The 24,257-nt window shown below is 44.5% G+C and overlaps 1 protein-coding gene across 10 annotated transcripts in view; it reads left to right on the top strand.

Moving 5' to 3' along the window:
- Positions 1–24,257, top strand: part of cnot1 (CCR4-NOT transcription complex, subunit 1) — a 277,488-nt gene that overhangs the window by 251 nt on the left and 252,980 nt on the right. For 9 of the 10 annotated variants that reach the window (XM_072518624.1, XM_072518622.1, XM_072518621.1 and 6 more), the window contains exon 1: positions 25–343. In XM_072518624.1, the coding sequence (XP_072374725.1) occupies positions 242–343 (102 nt within the window). In that variant the 5' untranslated portion in view covers positions 25–241. Of the gene's footprint in view, positions 1–24; positions 344–24,257 lie in introns of those variants that run through there. The other variant, XM_072518616.1, reaches the window with a different exon arrangement.

Genomic DNA, 24,257 nt, shown 5'->3' with positions numbered 1-24,257 from the left:
GCGGCGGATTCTTCCCGTGAGAACATTTATAGAAGGAGTTCCCTCCCCTCACCCCCACACTTCTCCCCCCCCCCCCCCCCCCCACCAAAAAAAATACCCTCCCTCCTTCCATCGTTGTATATTTAAAGAAAGAGAGAGAGGAAAGGCGCTGAAGAGAAAAGATAAAATTTTCTTTTTCCAGTAAAAGAAAGGGGAATAATGACCATTTCCCGCTTTCCTCAGCTGACCGCCCCGACCAGCAATGAATCTTGACTCGTTATCGCTGGCCTTGTCTCAAATCAGCTACCTTGTGGACAACCTGACCAAGAAGAATTACAAATCCAGCCAGCAGGAGATCTCTCATGTGAGTTTTCTTTTTCCGCCGAGAAATCCAGTCTCGCACACCGTGTACGGGAGGCCCAGGGAGCTTGAGGCCTTGCTGTCTTTCAAAGAGAAAGTGTGTGTTGGAGGGAGGGAGGGCGGGGAGAAACTGTAATGTAACTTAATTTTTTTTAAAAAAACTGTCGTGGTTGAACGGCAACTTTGCAGACTGATCGCTTTCTTTAATTACAAAACATTAAATCCCAGCAAGAAAGTAGAGGGGCGAATAGGAACTCACATGGTGGAGACTGGGCCTACGAAAAGTTAATTGTTAGGCATTGCATTAAAACGTTTAACCTTCGGGGCGGGGGGAGACAGCTACTTTGGTAGCAGGACGAGCAGAAAGTTTTCTTTTAACGTTTGGGAAACGTTACGCATGTTATAAAAGGTTCAACTCGGGGTGTGTGTTACTAACTCATTCAGGAGTGAGGCCTAGTGAAGGGATCAACTAGAAAGTGGGGGAAGGGAGGGAATGGAGTTGCTGTGTATGTTATCTAAAGCTAGATTTGAAAGTAGTTCTGTTCAACAATACTTTCATCTTGGGTGATGTAGCTTTCTCATTTGATAACAGTTGTGTATTTAATCTCTTCCTCTTTAGTCTGCAAAATATTAAATTAAAGTATGCAGGTTCACTAGCAACCTAGCTATATGACTCATTAGGTTCCCAACTTTGAAATGCTCTGCTACACTTAAATCCTATTCTATCTTCATTTAATGAGTTCCGTAATCCATCTTTGAAGTTGAGAGAAACTTCTCTCGTTTAGCTTGACTTTCATAAACCACTGGACTCCGAAAACAAATAATCACTGGACTTTTAAGAGCAAATCCATCTAAATGCAAGTCTTTTTCACTTTTGAAAAGTTGAGTACACACGTGTTAGCCATTGGAAGGAAATGGGAATTGGAGGAAATATCAAGCAGTTGAATGGGAACTCCAAAGTTCCAAAACTGTGTTTATTTTGTTTTTTAAAAAGCTGGAATAGAAAAACTATAGGCCTAAATGGAAAATGAAGAAAAGACTTGAATTCGGCAATTCTCATGTAGTTTCCAAATATGTTGTATGTTTATAAACAAAAGATGCAATTTTGTGACTTTGTTACTTGATCATTGGCCATTCGGACAATGAGAGAATTAATGGTACTATTGTATAGTAGCAGAACAGTTTGAAATAAAATCTGGAAATACTCCGGTAAGGCAGCATCTGTGGGGTGGGGAGGCATGCGGTAGGTCGGGTCGATTACTTTTCATCAAATCAATTTGGAATTTGAATCCCACTAGTTTTTGTCATGGATCAATGTTTAAACGGGAAAATTCAGCTGAGTTCTGAAACTTGGTGAACAAATTTAGTAAAGCAATGTATACAATGGGATGTGTAGTATTTCAGAGGAGAATTTACCTTGGTGCGTTTAAGAAGATTTAATGTACTGAGGCCCTTGGGTGCAAACTTATTCGTTATGTGAAGTTGTCCTCACTAATCAAGTTGTCAGAACTATGGATCAACAAAATGAGGTAAGGCAATATAGTGAGAGTACACAAAGAAACCCCAATCACAGTCTCCCCCCCCCCCCCCCCTTGTGCCTCTTATTCCCACTTTTTTTAATGAACAAAAAAGGCTTTGTTCCTAACCCCCCTTCTCACCCAATGGGTCTCCTCGGCCACTTTGATGGGTGTCATCTCCAGTAGTTCAGAGAGAATTAAGTAATTTTATTCATCCTAACTAAACCACGCTATTGCTATTCAGTATAAGTTCCCTTAAGGGTACTGATATCTTAGATCATCATAGTGATTTTAATCTTATGCCAAATAAATAGCGGGGAAAAATTCAACCTGGAGTTTGAGATGATTTGTACCTTGCACTCGTTGAAAAGATGTAGATAGTCATTCTGTTTGTATTTGTTAGGAAGCCAATAGTAAAAATGCATTTTTTGGCGATGAATTAAATACTTTCAAGAGATTTTGCAAATATTTGGCATACTGATTGGATATTACTGTACATGGTACATTTAAAAAAAGCACAACTGTAGAGTCTTGGAAGGAGTGGGTACCTGCCAGAGACTGTTGATATTGGTGAAGTTGGCCAAGGTGGTTCTTGACTGGGGTGTAATCGTACTGATCATTATGCTCGTGAACAGTCAACAATTAAAAATGTAAAGTTTGAGAAGAATTTGATGTCCATACTATTAAAAAGTTTACTTTTCATCTTTTTATCAAGTTTTACACTTTTTAGCAGGTTGCACGTAATTCACAGAAGCTTTATCTTTTTTTAAAATTTAGATGACCCAATTCATTTTTCCAATTAAGGGGCAATTTAGCGTGGCCAATCCACCTACCATGCACATCTTTGGGCTGTGGGGGCGAAACCCACGCAAACACGGGGAGAATGTGCAAACTCCACACGGACAGTGACCCAGAGCCGGGATCGAACCTGGGACCTCGGCACCGTGAGGCTGCAATGCTAACCACTGCGCCACCGTGCTGCCCCACAGAAGCTTTATCTTTGAGGTAGTAGTTAAAAATACGATTCACATCTCTACCGCTTCAAATTCGAAGAGCTAGAACTAATTGCGCTCGGCTCAGAAACAGAAGCTGTTGTAATCCCACTGTCGGACAACTCAATTAAGTCACTTCTGTAATTGATCATTAAAGCACAACAAAAATGATCCACTTGGGTGAGAGATTATGGCATGATATCCAAAGGTTCCATGCCGTTGGGAGCTGAGGCAACAAAGGGAGGAAACTTGGTTATGGTAATGCAGGTTTAAAATGGATATCCATCTCCATTTTACTGTTGATCCACCTTTAGCTGAAATACCTGGCAAATTTTAACTTCTGTCAAAAGTTTGAAGCTTCATTCATTATTAGTGATATTTTCTCCTTTTACGCGGCTTTTATTCTGAAGGAACATAAATTTGAACATAAATTCTTTATTTAATTCCTATGTTTCAATGAGATCCGGTTCAAGTGACAGAGTAGAGTTCAGCATTTGCAAGTACTGCAGAGAGTTCTCAGTTGTGGCCATCCTAATGGGCATTCCTCGCAGAGAGGAAACACTGTTGGGTTTGCAAGTCCCAGAGTGAGATTCTGGTCAAGCTGTGTTATACCCTCCTGAAAACCTCTCTATTCTTCAGTGGAATTCCACCACGACTCTCAGTAATCTGAGGTGTTAAAGGTTTGTACAGACTAATCTTGGTTTTTGCATTTTATACCTCATCAGAAAGTGAGAGTTTCGTTACCTTTTTTTCCCGACTGTATCAGCTTGAGATGCTGTTTTTAATGTTCTTTGAACCTAACGTCCCCAAGTTCCTTTACTGTTCCACTGAAATGCACCCGCAGCATAAATTAAAAAATATATTTTCATTCAACTTTTATCATTGTATACAAATCACAACCCCGATAACAAAAATAGGAATGTAAAAACAAAAAAGAAAAGAAAAATACCACTGCTCTACTCAGAACTACCCCTCCCCCACTAACAATGACCAGCTCCTTAAAGTGCAATATAAACGGCTGACATCTACGATAGAACCTATCAATTGACCCCATCGCCATGAACTTGACCGTCTCCAGGTACAAGAACTCCATCAAATCATCCAGCCATGCCGCGGCGCTAGGCGATATCGCCTGTCTCCAACTCAACAAAATCCGCCTCTGGGCCAGCAAAGAGGCGAATGGTAAAGCATCTGCCGCTGTCCTCCGCTCCGGTGGTCTGACACCCCAAATACAGCTACCAATGGGCATGGCTCTAGATCCACAATCAGGATAGTCAATATAATGCTTTAAAAAAGGCCCCCAAAACCCCACCAACTAGGACAGGACCAGAACACCAGAACAAGGGCAGCACGGTAGCATTGTGGATAGCACAATTGCTTCACAGCTCCAGGGTCCCAGGTTCGATTCCGGCTTGGGTCACTTGTCTGTGCGGAGTCTGCACATCCTCCCCGTGTGTGCGTGGGTTTCCTCCGGGTACTCCGGTTTCCTCCCACAGTCCAAAGATGTGCAGGTTAGGTGGATTGACCATGCTAAATTGCCCTTAGTGTCCAAAATTGCCCATAGTGTTGGGTGGGGTTGCTGGGTTATGAGGATAGGGTGGAGGAGCGGACCTTGGGTAGGGTGCTCTTTCCAAGAGACGGTGCAGACTCGATGGGCCGAATGGCCTCCTTCTGCACTGTAAATTCTATGAATCTATGAAACATGCGCGTATGGTGAGCAGGCTTTCCTCTTGTGCACCACTCACTTATCCTCAACCCCTTCAAAAAATTGACTCATCCTGGCCTTGGTGAGGTGAGCCCTAAATATCACCTTTAGCTAAATCAGGCTCAGATAATTACATTTTGGTGAAAGAAAGTATCATCTTGCAGTACAGTTGGCTAAATAAAAATAAATGGCAGTTCAATTCAATTTCTCTATCTCACTAATTGTTTGGAAGACCATAGAAGTCATAGAATTTACAGTGCAGAAGGAGGCCATTGGCCCATCCCTCATTTCCTTCTGATCCTGGGATGTATCTCACCAAGCCTTGATACCTTGTCTTCCTTTAACTTAATTTCTCATTTCCCTTTTTGTTCATCTTAACATTGTGCATCTTGCTGTCATCCACTTCAGGATTCATCTTCTGACTGATATCCTTCTCTTCAGTAAGGTATTATACCTTTGCCATTCTTGCATGTAAAAGATGCATTATTGGAATACACTATTCAAGAATCTCTTTTGAAAGTGGATGTTATACTCAGCAGGGATGTTTGTAAAGAGGAAGGGTTGATTCCTGCCTGAATGTCTGGGATTAAGATGGGGCAAATCTGTCTGTTCCAGCTCTTGATTGCTATATATTTATCCTGCTGAAAGTTTGTATATGAGGGCTCAAGCGAAGGCAAATGTGCTCAGCCATTTAGTAACTTGCTGACGCTCACTGTGAAAGTACATGACTTATCAGCGAGTTGGTGTTTTTAAGATCACGGGAGAAAATTAATGCGCACAACAAGTTAGATAAAGTTGGTTAACATCAAACCGTGAGGAGACTGTTAACCCAAAAAGTAGAAACTGTACTCTTTTATCTCTGGTATTTAGCACCATTCTGCAAACGCTTATAATAATTGAAATACGACAAAAAGTGAAAGGATAGAGGTAGAGATATTTTCATTCGCTTCCATTGTTAGTTTGGAAATTTCTATTAACGTGAACAAAAAAAACAAGTGAAATAAATGTCTGTTTCTTCAATATGGGCTTTTCATTTTGCCTTCTGAGTTTACCAGCTGAGTTTTATTTTGTGCTGAGGAAGCCACTATCAACACTTGTTTGGTATAGCGTTTTACAAACCATCTGGCAATTAGAGATTCTTTGGATTTAAAAATTTTTCATGCAATGCCATCTATAGTTTCTCCTCTTTTATGCCTTAGCTGTAGAAAAATGCTGTTTTTCTAATTGTGAAGTTCTTCCTTGGCTCAAGATAGAAGTTTAAAAAGCGTAGAGAAGACCCATAGAAGAAAGTAAGTGCTTTGTGTCATGTACTGATCCACTTCTAAGATTTCAGTATATTTTATACTAATGACTTGTGCTTGCGTGTAACAAATCACATGCTGTTAGCAAATAGTGAAGATGTCTTGGCTTATTTTAATTTTTAATGAACAGACTTTTCAGTTGTAGGAATATTTGCTTCTCATAAGAAATGGCAAGAGCAGGCCATCCAGCCCATCACACCTGCTCCGCCATTCAATATGATCATGGCTGATCTCCGTTTTCAATTCCACTTTCTCTCCCGCTCACTCTCTGAGACCAAAAATCTCTCTAACTCAACCATCAATATATTCAACGATGGAGCATCCACTATACTCCGCATAGGGAATTCCAAAATTCACAAACCTTTGAGTGAAGACATTTCTCCCCATCTCTGTCGTAAATAATTGGCCCCTAATCCTGCAACTGCGCCCCATGTTTTAAGTTCTCTGACCAGCGTGAACAATCTGTGTGGAGAGACAGTTCTATGTTTGGGAACTATTAAGAAAGTGCTTGTATTTATTTAGTATCATATTATGTCCCAAAGTGCTTTGCATTAAAAAAAAACATTTGGGTGCAGTCACTGGCATTGCGTTGATAAACATTGTGTTGGTAAACCAGCACTTGTTTTGTGTGCAGAATCTCTTCATAGATCTATCTGAGAAACACTTCTAAAGAAGGCAACATGTAGGGAATGGTGCAGAAGCTGGTAATGCCTCTTGTATGCAATATTAAATTGAGATGCTATCTGCTTGTTCACATGTACATAAAAGATCTTCTGATACAATTAGAAAGCATATTGAGTTCTCATTAAATTGTAGCCAATGTTTTTCTCTCAACTGACCATCTAAATGCAGTACAGGTACAACAGGCTGAATGATCTCCTGTGATCCAAGTTTCTATGATTCTGTTGAATGCAAAATAACTTCACTTGCTGCCTCTTGGAACTTGCCTTGTGTAATTTGAATGCTACATCCCCTATCTAACTTATAAAAAGTAATTCCTGCATATGAGATTTGTTGGGATGTCCTGAGGGTGTGATGCAGTTGCTTTGTATGTGCAGATTCTCTGACCATTTTGTTAGAGATAATGTGCAAAAATATGAGATACTTCTGTGTTCAAGTTTTAACCCCTCCATAGATTTTCCCACTACCTCAGCTGCCCATATCTGGTGGGGAGGGATAAACAATGGGTGAACATTCTCAGTAACTGGACCCATCAGGGCTTCCAAATGTACTTTCAAAGCAATATATGCTGGGCTCGGGCTATTACCCAGGGCTGTTTGCTGGTAAATCATAAGGATCATCAGGAGTATACCAGATAGCCCCCGTAATCTGCTCTGCCATTGAGTGCGATCATGGCTGATCTTCTGCCTGAACCTCTCTCTTCCACCCACTCCCCATATCCCTCAATTGCCCCATCAGATCAAAGAACTATCAATCTCTGGTTGACATGTACTCAAAGATGGATCATCTGTAACCCACTAGGATAGAAATTCCAAAGATTCAACAATCTTCTGAGTGAAGAAATTTGTTCATGTCTCAGTCCTAAATGATCGTCTCTTTCCTGAGACTGTACCCCCAGGTTCTAGATTACCCAACCAGTCGCAACAACTCCTGTGGCTACCATGTCAAACCCCTTCAGAATATTGTTTGTTTCAATGAGATCAGCCCCTCATTCTTCTAAACTCCAGAGCACAAAGACCCAATTTACTCACCTCTCATTGTAGGACAATCCCCTCATCCCAGGGACCTGTCCTGTGAATCTTCACTGTACTGCCTCTCATGCAATTATATCCGTTCTAAGATATGGAGGCCAAAACCCTTCACAATTGTAGCAGACCTCTTTGTTCTTGTACTCCAATCCCTTTGCAATACGGCCAACAAGGCATCATTTGACAGTGTGGCAGCAAGGAGCAGTTGCAAAAGTGGAGTCAATGGGAATCGGGCAAAACCCTCCACTGGTTAAGAGTCATACCTGACTCGAAGGAAGATGGTTGTGGTGGTTGGAGGCCAGTCATCTTAGTCCAGGGACATCACTGTAAAAGCTCCGCAGGGTGGGGTCCTCGGCCCAACCATTTTCAGCTGCTCATCAATGACCTTCCTTAGGCCACACTTGGAGTATAGTGTTCAATTCTGGTCGCCACACTACCAGAATGATGTGGAGGCTTTAGAGAGGGTGCAGAAGAGATTTACCCAGGATGTTGTCTGATATGGAGGGCATAAGCTGTGAGGAGAGGTTGAATAAACTTGGTTTGTTCTCACTGGAACGATGGAGGTTGAGGGGCGACCTGATAGAGGTCTACAGAATTATGAGGGGCATAGACAGAGTGGATGGTCAGAGACTTTTTCCCAGGGTGGAGGGGTCAACTACTAGGGGACATAGGTTTAAGGTGCGAGGGGCAAGGTTTAGAGGAGATATACGAGGCAAGTGTTTTGCACAGACAGTAGTGGGTGCCTGGAACTCGCTGCCGGAGGAGATGGTGGAAGCAGGGACGATAGTGACGTTTAACGGGCATCTTGACAAATACATGAATAGGGTGGGAATAGAGTGATACGGACCCCGGAAGTGTAGAAGATTTTAGTTTAGACGGGCAGCATGGTTGGCGCAGGTTTGGAGGGCCGAAGGGCCTGTTTCTGTGCTGTACTTTTCTTTGTCTTTTGTTGTTCCAGCATAAGGTCAGATGTGTGGATGTTCGCTGATGATGTTCAGCTCCATTCATGACTCCGACACTGAAATAGTCCATGTCGAAAGCTAGATCTGGGCAAAATCCAGGCTTGGGCTGACAAGGGGCAAATGACATTCATGCCAGGCAATGACCATCTTAAATAAGAGCGAATCAAACCATCGCCCCATGACATTCAATGGCAATACCATCACTGAATCCACACTCTGGGAGGGTTACCATTGACCAGAAACTGAACTGGACCAGCCATATAAATACTGTGGCTGTAAGATTAGTTAGAGGCAAGGAATCCTGCAGCAAGTAACTCTAGTCCTGACGCCCCAAAGTCTGTCCACCATCTACAAGGCACAAATCAGGAGTGTGATGGAATACTCCCACTTCATGAATGACTGCAGTTCCAACAACACTCAAAAACCTTGACACCATCCAGGAAAAAGGAGCCCGCTTGATTGGCACCCCTTCCACAAACATTCACTCCCTCCACCCCCACCGATGCACAGCTGATACAGCGACCACCAATGGCATGGAATTAAAATCAGGAGTGCAATAGAGGCCAGAATTAGAGGAACATGCATACCGTGGTGGATTGTGGGGTTTGAACAAACAAACAAAGACAAAGAACAAAGAAATGTACAGCACAGGAACAGGCCCTTCGGCCCTCCAAGCCCGTGCCGACCATACTGCCCGACTAAACTACAATCTTCTACACTTCCTGGGTCCGTATCCTTCTATTCCCATCCTATTCATATATTTGTCAAGATGCCCCTTAAATGTCCCTATCGTCCCTGCCTCCACTACCTCCTCCGGTAGTGAGTTCCAGGCACCCACTACCCTCTGCGTAAAAAACTTGCCTCGTACATCTACTCTAAACTTTGCCCCTCTCACCTTAAACCTATGCCCCCTAGTAATTGACCCCTCTACCCTGGGGAAAAGCCTCTGACTATCCACTCTGTCTATGCCCCTCATAATTTTGTATACCTCTATCAGGTCGCCCCTCAACCTCCTTCGTTCCAGTGAGAACAAACCGAGTTTATTCAATCGCTCCTCATAGCTTATGCCCTCCATACCAGGCAACATTCTGGTAAATCTCTTCTGCACCCTCTCTAAAGCCTCCACATCCTTCTGGTAGTGTGGCGACCAGAATTGAACACTATACTCCAAGTGTGGCCTAACTAAGGTTCTATAAGGTTACAGAGATGGGGAGGGACAAGGCCATGGAAGGATTTAGAAACGAGGATGAGGGGCAGCACGGTGGAATAGTGGTAAGCACTGCTGCCTCATGGCGCTGAGGTCCCAGGTTCGATCCCGGCTCTGGGTCACTGTCTATATGGAGTTTGCACATTCTCCCTGTGTTTGCGTGGATTTCGCCCCCACAGCCCAAAGATGTTCAGGGTAGATGGATTGGCTACGCTAAAATTGCCCCTTAATTGGAAAAAATGAATTGGATACTCTAAATTTATATTAAAACAAGGATGAGAATCTTGAAGTCGAGGTAATGTTGATTTGGAGCACAGGGCTGATCGGTGAACTGGGCTTGGTGAGAGTTGAGATATGGAAAGCAGAGGTTTGCAGATCTCCAGTTTACTGAGGGAGATGAGCTAGAAGTGCATTGGAATAATCAAGTTTAGAGGTAGCAAAGGCATGAATGAGGGTTCCAGCAGCAGATGGGATGAAGTTGGGTGATACAGAGGTGAATGTTAGCGGTCAAGGTGCCAAAAATAGCTCAGAAGCTCATTTCTGGGTCAATTATTTTAAATAATATATATATATATTTTATTCAATTTTTCGGCCAAACAAGACAATACAAAGGTTTTCCCTTTTTACAACAATAAAACAATATAAATAACAGTGACCGTTTTAACAAGTAAATAAATAATATATAAACTAAATGGCAACTGCCATAACAAAAATAATAACTCTCCAGATAATAAAATCAAACAATCCAATATACATAACCAAGTACAAATATCTATACAAAAACCACCCCTGAGGACCCACCCGAGCCCCCCTCCCCTCCCCCCTGGGTTGCTGCTGTCACCTTCCCATTTCCTTTATCATTCTGCGAGGTAGTCAATGAACGGTTGCCACCGCCTGGTGAACCCTTGAGCCGAACCCCTTAGCGCAAACTTTATCCGTTCTAATTTTATAAACCCTGCCATGTCATTTATCCAGGTCTCCACGCCCGGTGGTTTGGCTTCCTTCCACATCAGCAATATCCTTCACCGGGCTACTAGGGACGCAAAGGCCCAAACATCAGCCTCTCTTGCCTCCTGCACTCCCGGCTCTTCTGCAACCCCAAATATAGCCAACCCCCAGCCTGGCTCGACCTGGACCCCCACCACCTTCGAAAGCACCTTTGCCACCCCCACCCAGAACCCCTGCAGTGCCGGGCATGACCAAAACATGTGGGTGTGGTTTGCTGGGCTTCTCGAGCATCTCCCACACCTATCCTCTACCCCGAAAAATTTACTGAGCCTTGCTCCGGTCATATGTGCCCTGTGCAAAACCTTGAATTGTATCAGGCTTCGCCTGGCGCACGAGGACGACGAGTTTACCCTACGTAGGGCATCAGCCCACAGCCCCCCCTCAATCTCTTCCCCCAGCTCCTCTTCCCATTTTCCCTTCAGCTCATCCACCATGATCTCCCCCTCGTCCCTCATTTCCCTGTATATATCCGACACCCTACCATCCCCCACCCATGTCCCTGAGATCACTCTATCCTGAATCTCCTGCGTCGGGAGCTGCGGGAATTCCCTCACCTGTTGCCTCGCAAAAGCCCTCAGTTGCATGTACCGAAATGCATTCCCTTGGGGCAACCCATATTTTTCCGTCAGCGCTCCCAGACTCGCAAACGTCCCGTCTATGAACAGATCTCTCAGTTGCACAACCCCAGCTCTCTGCCATGCTCCAAATCCCCCATCTATTCTCCCCGGGACAAACCTATCATTATTTCTTATCGAGGGCCGCACCGAGGCTCCCATCCTTCCCCTATGCCGTCTCCACTGCCCCCAAATTTTCAGTGTTGCCACCACCACTGGACTTGAGGTGTATTTCTTCGGGGAGAACGGCAACGGCGCCGTCGCCAGTAGGCTGGTTCCTTTGCAGGACGCCATCTCCAATCTCTTCCACGCCGCTCCCTCCCCTTCTCCCATCCACTTGCACACCATTGAAATATTGGCGGCCCAGTAGTATTCACTTAGACTCGGTAGTGCCAGTCCCCCCCCCCCCCACATCCCTGCTACGCTGCAAGAACCCCCTCCTCACTCTCGGGGGTCTTCCCAGCCCACACACAACTCATGACACTTATCTCGATTTTCTTGAAAAAAGCCTTCGTGACCATCACCGGAAGGCACTGAAACACAAAAAGGAATCTCGGGAGGACTACCATTTTGACCGCCTGCACCCTACCCACCAGTGACAGGGGCACCATGTCCCATCTCTTAAAATCCTCCTCCATCTGTTCCACCAATCGTGTTAAATTAAGCCTATGTAAGGTTCCCCAACTCCTGGCTATCTGAATCCCTAAGTACCGGAAATCTCTTGTTACCTTCCTCAGCGGTAAATCATCTATTCCCCTGCTCTGCTCCCCCGGATGCACCACAAACAACTCACTCTTCCCCATATTCAATTTGTACCCCGAGAATTCCCCTTTCTGGGTCAATTATGACAGCAAATTGCAAACGGATTGGTTTTGTCTCAGGTTGTTGATTGGGAGAGGCAAGGAGGGCGGCGATTGAAAACAATGCCTTCAGTCTTCCTGTTATTAAGTGGAGGAAATTTCTGCTCATCCAGAACTGGATATCTGATCAGTCTAATAATTTAGCATCAGAGGTGGCGCCAAACAGGTTATGATGAGGTAAAGCTGGGTATCATCAACAGACATGTGAAAACTAATGTGCTTTTGGATGATGTCACCAAAGAGCAGCATGTAGAACAGAAATAGGAGGCCAAGGATAGATCCTTGGTGGACGCAGAGGTAATGGTGTGGGCTCAGGAAGCGCAGCCTTTGAATCTACGATTAGATAAGAATGGAACCAGGTTAGAGCATCCCTTTACAGCTAGACAACAGTGGATTGGCAGTGGAGGAGAAAGGTGTCGTCAACAGTGTCAAGAAGGCTGAGGAGGGAAAATTTATCTTTGTTGCAGTCATGTAGAATTTGTGGCTTTGATTAAGAGCTGTTTCAGAGGGGCAGAAATTTGAGTGTTCCAGGAACAATGCATTGATTTGGGAGCTAAGACGTTCAAGGAAAACAAGTTGGTGATGGGACGATAGTTTACAAAGGTGATGGGGTCAGGAGTGTTTTTTTGAGGTGCTGAGTGATGATGACACATTTATTTTTCTCTGTTGATAACAATTAAATTCCTTATTCTTATTTGCCCTGTGCGCAAAAGAACCAAGGGTGATGCTCATTGCAGTACTGAGGGAATGCTGTATTGCCACAAGTGCTGTCTTGTGGAAGAGTCCTTGAATTGAGGCGACATCTGCATGCTCGGTGGATGTAAAAGATCCCATGGCCATATTTTGAAGAAGAGTAGTGGAGTTATCCCAGGTTGTCCTTGTCAATTTTTATTCCTCAAATGATTTCACAAAAAAAGTGGTCATTATCATTTTGACTGTTTCGGCATTTTCCATGATTTCTCTTGTCTCTGCCTTGAAAGGGGCAATGTTTACTTTAGCTACTTTCCTCGTTTAATATCCTGGCAAAAGCTCTTACAATCTGTTTTTATATTCCTGGCTAATTTAGTCAGATTTTTTCTCTCCTTTTTAAATCTGCTTTTGGGTGGCCCTTTGCTGGTACCTAAAACACTCAATGTTAAATAACTGCTGTTGTTTGCTATATTATGAGCCTCTTCCTTTAATCTAATCTCTTTAAATTCTCGTATCTTTCGCTGAGATTTTTGTAATGGAATGTATTTTGGTTGAAACTTTTTCTGCTGTTCATTTTCTGCCATACCTTTCTAGTCTGTTTATTTAATCAGCCGTAGGGAGCTCTCTCATATTTCTGTAAAGATCTTTTAAGATTCTTGTTTTGGACTCTAATATATCACTCAAATTTAATATGGTATTTCATTGTACTATGATCACTGTTTTGCCTCAGGAATTTTTGCTGTGAGATTACTAAGCAATCATGTCTCATCACACTGAAATAGCTTCGTCCCTGTCATTGGCTTGAGTGTATGGCTTAGCTCAGCTGTATGTGTAGGGCCAAAGTAGCAGGGCTTGTTGGAGAAATGAGTCTCAAGCTAAAATACAAATAATCTACTGGATATTACCCAGCTGGAAGAGGTTAATATTGATATTCCACCCCCATTGCTGCTTAAAGCACTAATGAAGGGAACTTGAGTAATTGAGTGTGTTCAGAATTCTCCTATGATATAATCAAGTTGTCAGCAATCTACTTTAAACTTCCTTGAATATCATATTTGAAAAATAAATCTCATTTTCTTATGTAGTTCTCTTTGGTCTGTTACACATCCTGCAACACCGCAAAGGACAGAGTGGATTGGTGAATTATTTTCAATATTCTGCCAATCCTATGCCACTGATGACATGCAAGGTGTGCAAAAGCAAACTGTGCTGACTCCTCATTTAAATCCCACTTTTTATGTAGAAGCATATGGCCTTCTGCTCGCGGGGACCAGAAGACAGGCTTGTTTCCCAGTCTGCCATGATAGCTGGCTTTGTAGGGAAGGGAGTGAAGATTCTCCAATGGCCACTGCTCATGACACTGGACTAACGAAAGTACTGCTGCAAAATTGCTTTACTTGGCAGCTTTTGCTTCTATCTGATCCTCTTTCATTTCTTCCTGTTGCTTAGATGTCATGTCACAAATCATCACCCTGTAGAGTCCTTGAAGTTTCTGTGTAATAAGCTCTCTTAATGTAAATGTATCTGATCAATCTTGCAGCTGGCATTTGGTGTTGATGTTTGATGCTTTGACATTGCCTTCTGGACAACGGGATACTAAAGTTTGATTTTACTATTCTACCAGGGCACGAGACATTCCTTGTCTCGATGATCTGTATTTTGGTCACATAAACGTTCCTGGCTTTCAGTTTGAGAAAGTGTTCACTTATCATGTTTAGATTACAAAGAGGCGAAGATTTTGCACCAGTGCAAGGGTTCCAGTATAATTCAAAGACTACAGGCCTGCACCCAAAACCTTGTAATGAACCTTTTTAGAAGGAGCTCACTCGGATGCAATACAATTTCAACTTTAAATAATACCCTTTTAGAAATTATTTGCATTTTCTTAGTATCTCAAGAAACGAAATGCAAAGCCTGTTGTGAAAAAAATAGATGACTAATAAATGTTAACTGACATGTGAACAAGTAGATAGTCAATAAGCATTGCTGCACAGTTATAGAGGAAAAAAGCAATAATCTACCTGTGTAGTGTTGCCAATCGGCACCGGAGTCACCAATAATGTTGCTCTTTTTAATGAGTGGAATACTACCCCACTAGCGTCACCAATTATGTTGCCAAATTAACTAGATATGGCAGTTATTAATAATATTACTTTTCAGAGTCGCCAGGTATCAAATGATACCACTACAAGGCTTTACCGGATATCGATCAAAGGACCAAACAACCAGTTAGTCAGTTCAAGTTCAACGGTAGTTTATTTATACACAAGGATTACTTCAACATGCAACATAAAACACTACATACAAGTTAGACTACACCTAACAACTACAATAACTCATACTTAACTTCAGGGCAACCGGCTCTTTGCAGATGAACAAGGCCTTTGTTCGGATCTTGCGTGGCTGGGTAGAAGAAGTGGCTTCGTTTCTGCTGGGCTCATCCGTCTGGTAGCGATCGTTGGTCTTTAACTTGTCTTCTGGTCGTAATGCTACACTTGGTTTAAGGCGTAGGCCGGGGCCAAGAGAGACCAAACACATGGCTGTGTCTCTTTATCCCTCTGGGATTTCGTGATCTTTGGGGCGGTCCTTAGCTTTGGACCCAATAATTCGACAGGCTTCAATCACTGTCTTCGCTTTTGGCCAATAAAGGGGCGGTTGCCTTGATGGCTGGGCATGTCCTGAGCGGCCATTGACCTTGGCTGTTTGGGATTTCATGGCAAAGGGAGTGGCACCGAGTCTGCATCTGTATTGGTTACCTGAGTACAGTCCTTTTGTTCTGGGAAAATGGGCCCTTAGAATGCAAACGAGCGGTGGTTTCGGTCATGTCTAGGTAGCTGGGCTGCAAATACACGCACAAGCTCTGTGTGTGTCTGAGTCCTGGGTTGGCCATAATTCCCGTGGTCCTTTGCGGGTGGCCATCTGAGATGGCTACATCCCATCCTCTTGATCCTGAACACGAAGCGCGGTGGATCACACTGTTGATCCCTCATCCGTCCTTGGTGTGCACCCTTGGTTAAGGACAGGTTCTACACTATATCCTATGTTTTGCAGCATTTACCTAAGTTTTATTAACACATACATTCATAATCTCTAAGGGGTCACTACAAAACATTCAACTATTACACATTTATCGCACAAGGGAATATCTAACTATCACTATCTAAGCTACTCTCATGCTGCTGGCAAATAAGGAACTTATGTACAATACAACATTTTTAAACCAACAACAGCATCACATTTCTACTTAAATCAATGTTACAGAGGTGTACAATCTTTATTTTTATCAGTGGTTACATTGTTTGTTGGGTTGGGTGAATTTCGAAGAAGGGGGCTGGGAGTGTATATATCGGGGAGCGGGAGGCTCTTTTTTGCCATGTCTGGATGACACTGCAGATTATCGCTATCACCAGAAGGGCCTCTACTGTGTATGAAAGGGAATACCATTTAACAATGTTTTCGCACCAAGTGGGAGTATCAGTGTTTATCTCGGTGTGGTGTGGTGTCCGGGCTAGAGGTATCATGTTGTGTGGTCATGTTCGGGGCTGGTGTGGTGTTGGGTGCAAAAGCTTGTAACGCACGCAGTTGTAGGAGTCCAGCAATGATCACAATGGAAGTCATCAGTCCTGTCTTCATCTTGTCTTCTGTTCCTCGTTCTTCGTATATTCCTGGGGGTGCAAGCATAATATCTGTTATTATCATTGGTTAACATCTTGTTTTGTTTGTCTTTCTCTCCTTAACTTCAATTACCCTTTAGAATCGTCACCATGTGTGACTCCCTCATTTTAAAGAAAAATAAACCTTTTTTAGAGACAAGACAACCAAAAAAATTTAATTTCCTTTTAAGTGCAGAAAATCTCGTAGCTTGTGGTCTATGTTGGGAGTGGGCGGACAATTTCACCGTCCAGTCTTTTCTTTACTACAACCATTGATTATTGAGGCTCACTCTTAACTAGCCGAATTTTAGAGTGGCCGGTTTTATAAAGTTTCTTCGTCCCAGGGTCCAGAAGTAGTTCGCATATAGCAGCATATGTGGCAACCAAGTGTGTCAAACATGTAAATAGCAGGTGGGGAATGACCAGAGGGTCGCGGAAGGTGAAGGGATGAGTGTACAGACTGGTAAAGGGCATTCTTTAAATCACACTGAGTAGAGAAGGGAAAACTAAGACCTGCCAAAGACAGTGAAAAGTGTAAAGAACCATTCCAGAGTACTCAAAGTGACGGGAACATGAGGTGCGTGTGGGCCGCGGCAGGGCAAGAATGGGTGGGATTCCTGGGTAGGGCGGTGATCAGTGCCGTTGCTCCACTACCCGAGCTTAGCTGACCGGATGCATTTGGGGTCCTCGGGCAGGGCGAGGATCAGTGCCGTTACTCCCTACCTGGGTGCCCGAAACGAGCGGAAAGAATTTGTAACACATATGAGATCCAACAATTGTTCCTTTAACGGCCATTGGTCAGTACATGGCGTTGGAAGAGTAACTATGACTGGATCAAGAAATTGGGTGTCAGGCTGACATTAATGAACCATGTCGCAATAAGAAGGAAAGAAGGCGGGCAGGCTCCATCAGTAAATAGGACACCGTAATTCTTATGAGGCTCCCATTTTCTCATCATCTGGACCCCTCCGGGTTCTGTATCGAAAAGCGTTGTAAAAGGGTTACCGTAACGGGTGTCAGACTCTGAATCCTCACCATTTCCCAGTTGCCAGACTCGTATATGCCGTTTTTGTGCCGTGGCCGCGTGGACCTTCGTGGAATCCGAATTGTCATGTCTTACCAGTCTACAAAAGTTGTTGTGGTGCCAAAGAGGGGTTCACTTGTCGTGAGGGGCAGTGGGAGCAAAGGGCAAATGACTGTTGTCGGGCGGTGGTGGTAGCTCTGGCTATGGAAGGGGATATTGGGGGCCAAACATGTCCTGGTCGTGGTTCCAGGGGCTGGAGTGACTGGGGCCGAGTAGGTTGTACCAGTGGTCAGTGATCGTGGTCAATTTGGAAGGCTGGCGCTATCGTCTGAATCAAGCTCAAGGTGGAAAGTCGTACTTGTGGGCGGAGACAAGGTCGGATCTGTGAGCGTGGACGTGCTGTCATGGCTGGGGGAGGGTTGGACTAGGTTATCGATGGGCGGGGCGGAATTGTCTGCTATTGTCAGGGAGATGTGGTGGGAGTGGCTACATTGGGTTCCATAGACTGAGCTGGTTGATGTGGTACCAACCAGTTTTACCATTGGGGTACGTTATCTTGTACACAGAGGGGCTCACTTTGTCCGAAATGGAGTAGGGTCCTGCAAATTTAGGGGAGAGGAACGAACTCGGATTGTACAGGGAAACCATCACTTGCTGACCGACTGTATACTCTACAGGGTGGACTGTTTTATCAAAGCAAGCTTTACTCTGCTTTTTCCTGGCGCCTAGTCGGACAGCTGCAGCGAGCTGTGCTGCTTTAATATTTTCCGTGACTGGTTGGACTGCTTTTTCATGGTGACTGTGGGGATTGCCAAATCGAGACCTAATAAATATTCAGTTCCTTTCATGGGCCGTCGGGTCATGAGAGTATGGGGGGTGAAACCTGTGGAACTGGATACTGTGTTCCTAATAAACATGAGGGCGAATGGGAGGACTGTGTCCCATGTGGTATGCTGTTGCACCATTTTTCTAATGGTCGCTTTCAAGGTGCGATTCATTCGTTCAACAATGCTGCTGGATTGGGGGTGATACGCTATGTGAAATTTTTGCTTGATTCCAAAAATCGTTAGGACATTTTGCATGACTCTGCCGGTGAAATGGGAACCTTTGTCTGACTCAATGCTGCGGGGAAGACCCCAGCATGTAACTATCTGTTGGGTCAAAATCTTAGCTGTGGCTTTCGCTGTGTTCGTCCGGGAGGGAAATGCTTCTACCCATTTTGTAAAGGTGTCGCTTGCTACTAATACATATTTAAAACCATTTCTGCAGAGGGGGGGAGGGGACCCATGTTGTCGAGCTGTAAATTTGTCCATGGGCCATTAACAGGTCGGGTGTGTCTCAATTGTCCTTTCTTGGAGTACCTTTCAGGATTGTTCTGTGCACAGATTAAACAATTCTCAACATAATGCGTGACGTCTGCTTTTAAATCGGGCCACCGGCACAAAGGTCTTAAATGGGCAATGGTGTTGTCTATCCCCTGATGTCCGTGTCTGTCATGAAACTGGCAAATTATCTGGTTTCTGTCCTGTGTGGGGACCACATAAATTCAATTTTTCAAAACTATACCGTTCTGTACCGTCAGTGAGTCCTTGAATTTCTCATAGGGGGCTGGGAAGTTACCGTCTAAAACTTGCTTAAGAGTGTTGTCTGCCTTTTGGGCCTGGGCTAAATCTTCGATATTGGTCTGTGAAACCTGGACTGCGTGTAACGGTTCACTTTCGGGGGCTTGCCAAAAGTGTCCGTGTCGTGATCCTGACTTAGCTAAGGCATCTGCCTTTACATTACCGGGTGGGGAGGAACGATGATGGCTTCTCACTTTGATTATGCCATATGTGCGGGCTTAAGGCTATGCTTCAACAATGGGGCTGAGAGTAGGGGTTTACCATCAGCAGATTCGAATCCTCGAGATTCCCACAGGGGCAGAATTCTGGCAAACTATTGCAGACATTCGGACAGTTTATATGTCCACTGGGGTTGGAAAGGAATCGGAGTGCTGCACTACATATGCTATAGCTGCTAATTCAGCTACTTGTGATCCTAGGTGGCCGAGCAATTTTAAAGATAATTCCTCTAATGCGCGTCCCTGTGCGTCTTCTACATAAATTCCGCAACCAGTTATTCTCTTTCCATTTTCAATGGTGGAGGAACCGTCTACATAAATTTTTAAAGCGTTATCCGTGGTCTGGGGATTCTGTGTTCTGATGCCTGCTCATGTGTGTAGTGACTTTGGAATAAAGGGTCCTGTGTGGTGTTTGGCTGCAATGATCTGGCACTTCTGTGGGGTTCCTGCATACTGAAGGTTGTCTGCTAAAAATGTGTGGGTCTTTGTATCTTTAACTGTAATGTCCCTTCCTTGTAACAACAGTGTCCAGCGAGCTGCTCTAATCTGGCTGACTGAACCGTCCTTTAACCTACCATCTAACAATAGCTGCGTTGGGGTGTGCTCGGTTAAAATCGTTCCTGGGTTAAGGCCTGTGATATATGCAAAAGACTGCACTGCCCAAAAGACTGCGAGCAAGTGCCGTTCGCAGGCTGAAAATCCTTGCTCTACGGGATCCAAAATTTGTGAGTCATAGGCTACGGGTCCTAATTGGTCATGTCTTTCCTGTAGGAGTACAGTCAGTGGTCACTACTTCTATGGCATAGGGAGAGTGTGGGTCTGGAATTTGCAAAGCGGGGGCTGTGGCTAGGGAGTGTTTTAATTCAACGATGGCGTCTGTGTGCTGAGGAAGCCATTCCCATCGGGTGTTCTTTTTAAGGAGCTCTGCGAGTGGGGCTGCTTTTGTGGCAAAACCATCTATATAGTTCCTACAATATCCAACTAATCCTAAGAATGACCGGAGTGCAGTGACATTGTGGGGCAGGGGCAATTTAACTATTCACTCAATTCATTTGTGTTCAATCTCTCTTTATCCCTCTTGGATTTTGCACTCTTTGGGGCGGTCCTTAGCTTTAGACCCAATAATTCGACAGGCTTCGATCACTGCCTTCGATTTTGGCCAACAAAGGGGCGGGTGCCTTGATGGCTGGGTGTGTTCTGAGTGGTCATTGACCTTGGCTGTTTGGGCTTTCTTAGCAAAGGGAGTGGTACCGGTTAGTCTGCATCTGTATCGGTTACCTGAGTACAGTCCTTTGAACAAAGAACAACAAAAAGTACAGCACAGGAACAGGCCCTCCAAGCCCGTGCCGACCATGCTGCCCATCTAAACTAAAATCTTCTACACTTCCTGGGTCCATATCCCTCTATTCCCATCCCTTTGTTCTGGGGAAATAGGCCATTAGAATGCAAACGAGTGGGGGTTTCGATCGCGTCTAGCTATCTGGGCTGCAAATACACACAAGCTCTGAGTGTGTCTGAGTCCTGGGTTGGCCATAACTCCCATGGTCCTTTGCAGGGGGCAACCTGAGCTGGCTACAGTAGATGAGAATTTATAGCTGCCTTCAAAGCATGTAACCTGAAATCATAGCTTTATAACCATTCCAGCATATCTACATTTTTATAATGCTGGCTGATCTTCATTTCTGTTGCTGATAGCTAGTTTGTGAACTGGACCACAATTCTGTTTAGCTACTGAAACAAAGCTGTCTATAATACAGTGTGTCCCATTGAAGCAAATATTCTCTTCTCCAGTATATGGTTCAAATGGGCAAATTCAGATAATCACATCCAAAATGTAGAATTAAAGAATGTTATAGTGTGTAAATGGACCATTTGGCTATCCAAGTACTGTTTTGGTGGGGGGGGGGGGGATTGACCTACCAGAGGTAAGCCACGGTGACCAGGTCTCTGCCACTTACCTTCTGAGCCACAGGGACAGACTAAGGGGGGAGAGCAGGAGCGCATTAGTTATTGGAGACTCTATAGTTAGAGGGACAGAGAGGCGGTTCTGTGGCTCACGGTTGGTGTGTTGCCTCCTGGGTGCCAAGGTCCGTGACGTCTCTGATCGTGTTTTCAGGATCCTTAACGGGGAAGGGGAACCGCCACAAGTCGTGGTACACACCGTACCAACGACATAGGTAGGCAAAGGGACGGGGATGTAAAACAGGAATTCAGGGAGCTCGGGTGGAAGCTGAGAGCCAGGACAGACCGTGTTGTCATCTCTGGTTTGCATGTCCGTGTGGAGTTTGCACATTCGCCCCGTGTTTGCGTGGGTTTCGCCCCCACAACCCAAAGATGTGCAGAGTAGGTTGATTGGCCATGCTAAATTGCCCCTCAATTGGAAAAAAATTAATTTGCTACTCCAAATTTAAAAAAAAAAATAAAATCTCTGGTTTACTGCCAGTGCCACGCGTTAGCGAGGTGAGGAACATGGAGAGAGTGCAGTTAAACACGTGGCTACAGGGATTGTGTAGGAGGGAGGGTTTCAGCTGCTTGGATAATTGGAGCACATTCTTGGGAAGGTGGGACCTGTACAAATAGGACGTGTTACACCTAAACCAGAAGGGCACCAATATCCTGGGAGGGAAATTTGGTACAGCTCTTCGGGGGGGGGGGGGGTTTAAACTAATTTGGCAGGGGGATGGGAAACTGATTTGTAGTCCAGGAGATAGCATTGCTTGAGTTCAGCAAGTTGAGGGTAGTGCAGTACTGAGGAAGGTACCAAGGTCACAAGTGTGGACCTGCAGGCATGAAGATGGTTTGAAGTGTGTCTACTTCAATGCGAGGAGCATTAGGAATAAAGTTGGTGAGCTTGAAGCATGGATTGGTACCTGGGACTACGATGTTCTGGCCATTACGGAGACGTGGATAGAACAGGGGCAGGAATGGTTGTTGGAGGTTCTGAAGTTTAGATGTTTCAGTAAGATTAAGGAAGGTGGTAAAAGAGGTGGAGGAGTAGCATTGTTAATCAAGGATAGTATAATGGCTGCAGATAGGCAGTTTGAGGAGGATCTGTCTACTGAGGTAGTGTGGGCTGAAATTAGAAATAGGAAAGGAGCGGTCACTTTGTTAGGAGTTTTCTATAGACCCCCAAACAGTAACAGAGATGTGGAGGAAAAGATTGCAATGGAGATTTTATATAGGTGCGGTAGTCACTGGGTAGTTGTCATGGGTGACTTTAACTTTCCAAATATTGATTGGAACCACTATAATTCGAATAGTTTGGATGGGGCTGTTTTTATCCAGTGTGTGCAGGAGGGTTTCCTCACACAATATGTGGACAGTCCGACAAGAGGTGGGGCCACATTGGATTTGGTACAGGGTAATGAACCGGGCCAAGTGTTAGATTTGGTTGTGGGAGAGCACTTTGGAGATTACGCAAGAATTGGGGAGCATAAGATGAAAACAGGAACTGTCAGGGAAAGGCACAATTGAGATGTGGAGCTTGTTCAAGGAGCAAATACTGCGTGTCCTTGATATGTATGTCCCTGTCAGGCAGGGAGGAAATGGTCGAGTGAGGGAACCATGGTTTACAAAAGAGGTTGAATGTCTTGTCAAGAGGAAGAAGGGGTCTTATGTAAGGATGAGAAAACAAGGTTCAGTTAGGGAACTTGAGGGATACAAGATAGCTAGGAAGGAGCTCAAGAAAGGGCTTAGGAGAGCTTGGAGGGGGCATGAGAAGTCCTTGGCGGGTAGGATCAAGGGAAACCCCAAGGCTTTTTACACTTATGTGAGGAATAAAAGAATGACCAAGGTGAAGTTGGGGCCGGTCAAGGACAGTAGTGGGAACGTGTGCATGGAGTCTGAAGATATAGGAGAGGCCCTAAATGAATACTTTTCTTCAGTGTTCACAAAGGAGAGGGGCCATGTTGTTGAGGGGATATTGCGATACAGGCTGGTAGGCTGGAGGAGGTAGATATTCGGAAGGAAGATGTGTTAGAAATTTTGAGAAGCATGAGGATGGATAAGTCCCCTGGGTCTGATGGGATATATCCAAGGATTCTTTGGGAGGCGAGAGATGAGATTGCAGAGCCTTTGGCTTTGATCTTTATGTCCTCACTGTCGACAGGAATAGTGCCAAAAGACTGGAGAGAGGCAAATGTCCCCTTGTTCAAGAAAGGGAATAGGTATAACCCTGAGAATTATAGGCTGGTTAGTCTCACTTCGGTCATGGGTAATTATTGGAAAGGGTCCTGAGGGATAGGATTTGTGATCATTTGGAAAGATACAGCTTAATCCAGGATAGTCAGCATGGATTTGTGAGGGGTAGGTCTTGCCTCACAAGTTTGATTGTATTCTTTGAGGAGGTAACTAAGTACGTAGATGAAGGTAGAGCAGTTGCTGTCGTGTACATGGATTTTAGTAAGGCGTTGATAAGGTGCCCCATGGTCGGCTCATGCAGAAAGTAAGGAGGCATGGCATAGAGGGAGATGTGGCCGATTGGATCAGTAACTGGCTATCACATAGAAGACTGAGGGTGGTGGTAGATGGAAAATTTTCATCCTGGAGCCCAGTCACCAGCGGTGTACCACAGGGATCAGTGCTGGGTCCTCTGCTATTTGTGATTTTTATCAATGCATTGGATGATGGAGTTGAAGGTTGGGTTTGTAAATTTGCTGATGACACCAAGATTGGTGGAGTAGTGGATAATGTGGAGGGCTGTTATTGGCTGCAAAGAGACATTGATAGGATGCAGAGCTGGGCCGAAAAGTGGCAGATGGAGTTTAACCCTGATAAGTGTGAGATGATTCATTTTGGTAGGACAAATTTGAATGCGGATTACAGGGTTCTGAAGAA

This window comes from Scyliorhinus torazame, chromosome 10 (assembly GCF_047496885.1).
Source record: "Scyliorhinus torazame isolate Kashiwa2021f chromosome 10, sScyTor2.1, whole genome shotgun sequence".
Lineage (NCBI taxonomy): Eukaryota > Metazoa > Chordata > Chondrichthyes > Carcharhiniformes > Scyliorhinidae > Scyliorhinus > Scyliorhinus torazame.
Note: the sequence above shows the minus strand (reverse complement) of the source record. Positions and strands in the feature narration are given on the sequence as shown.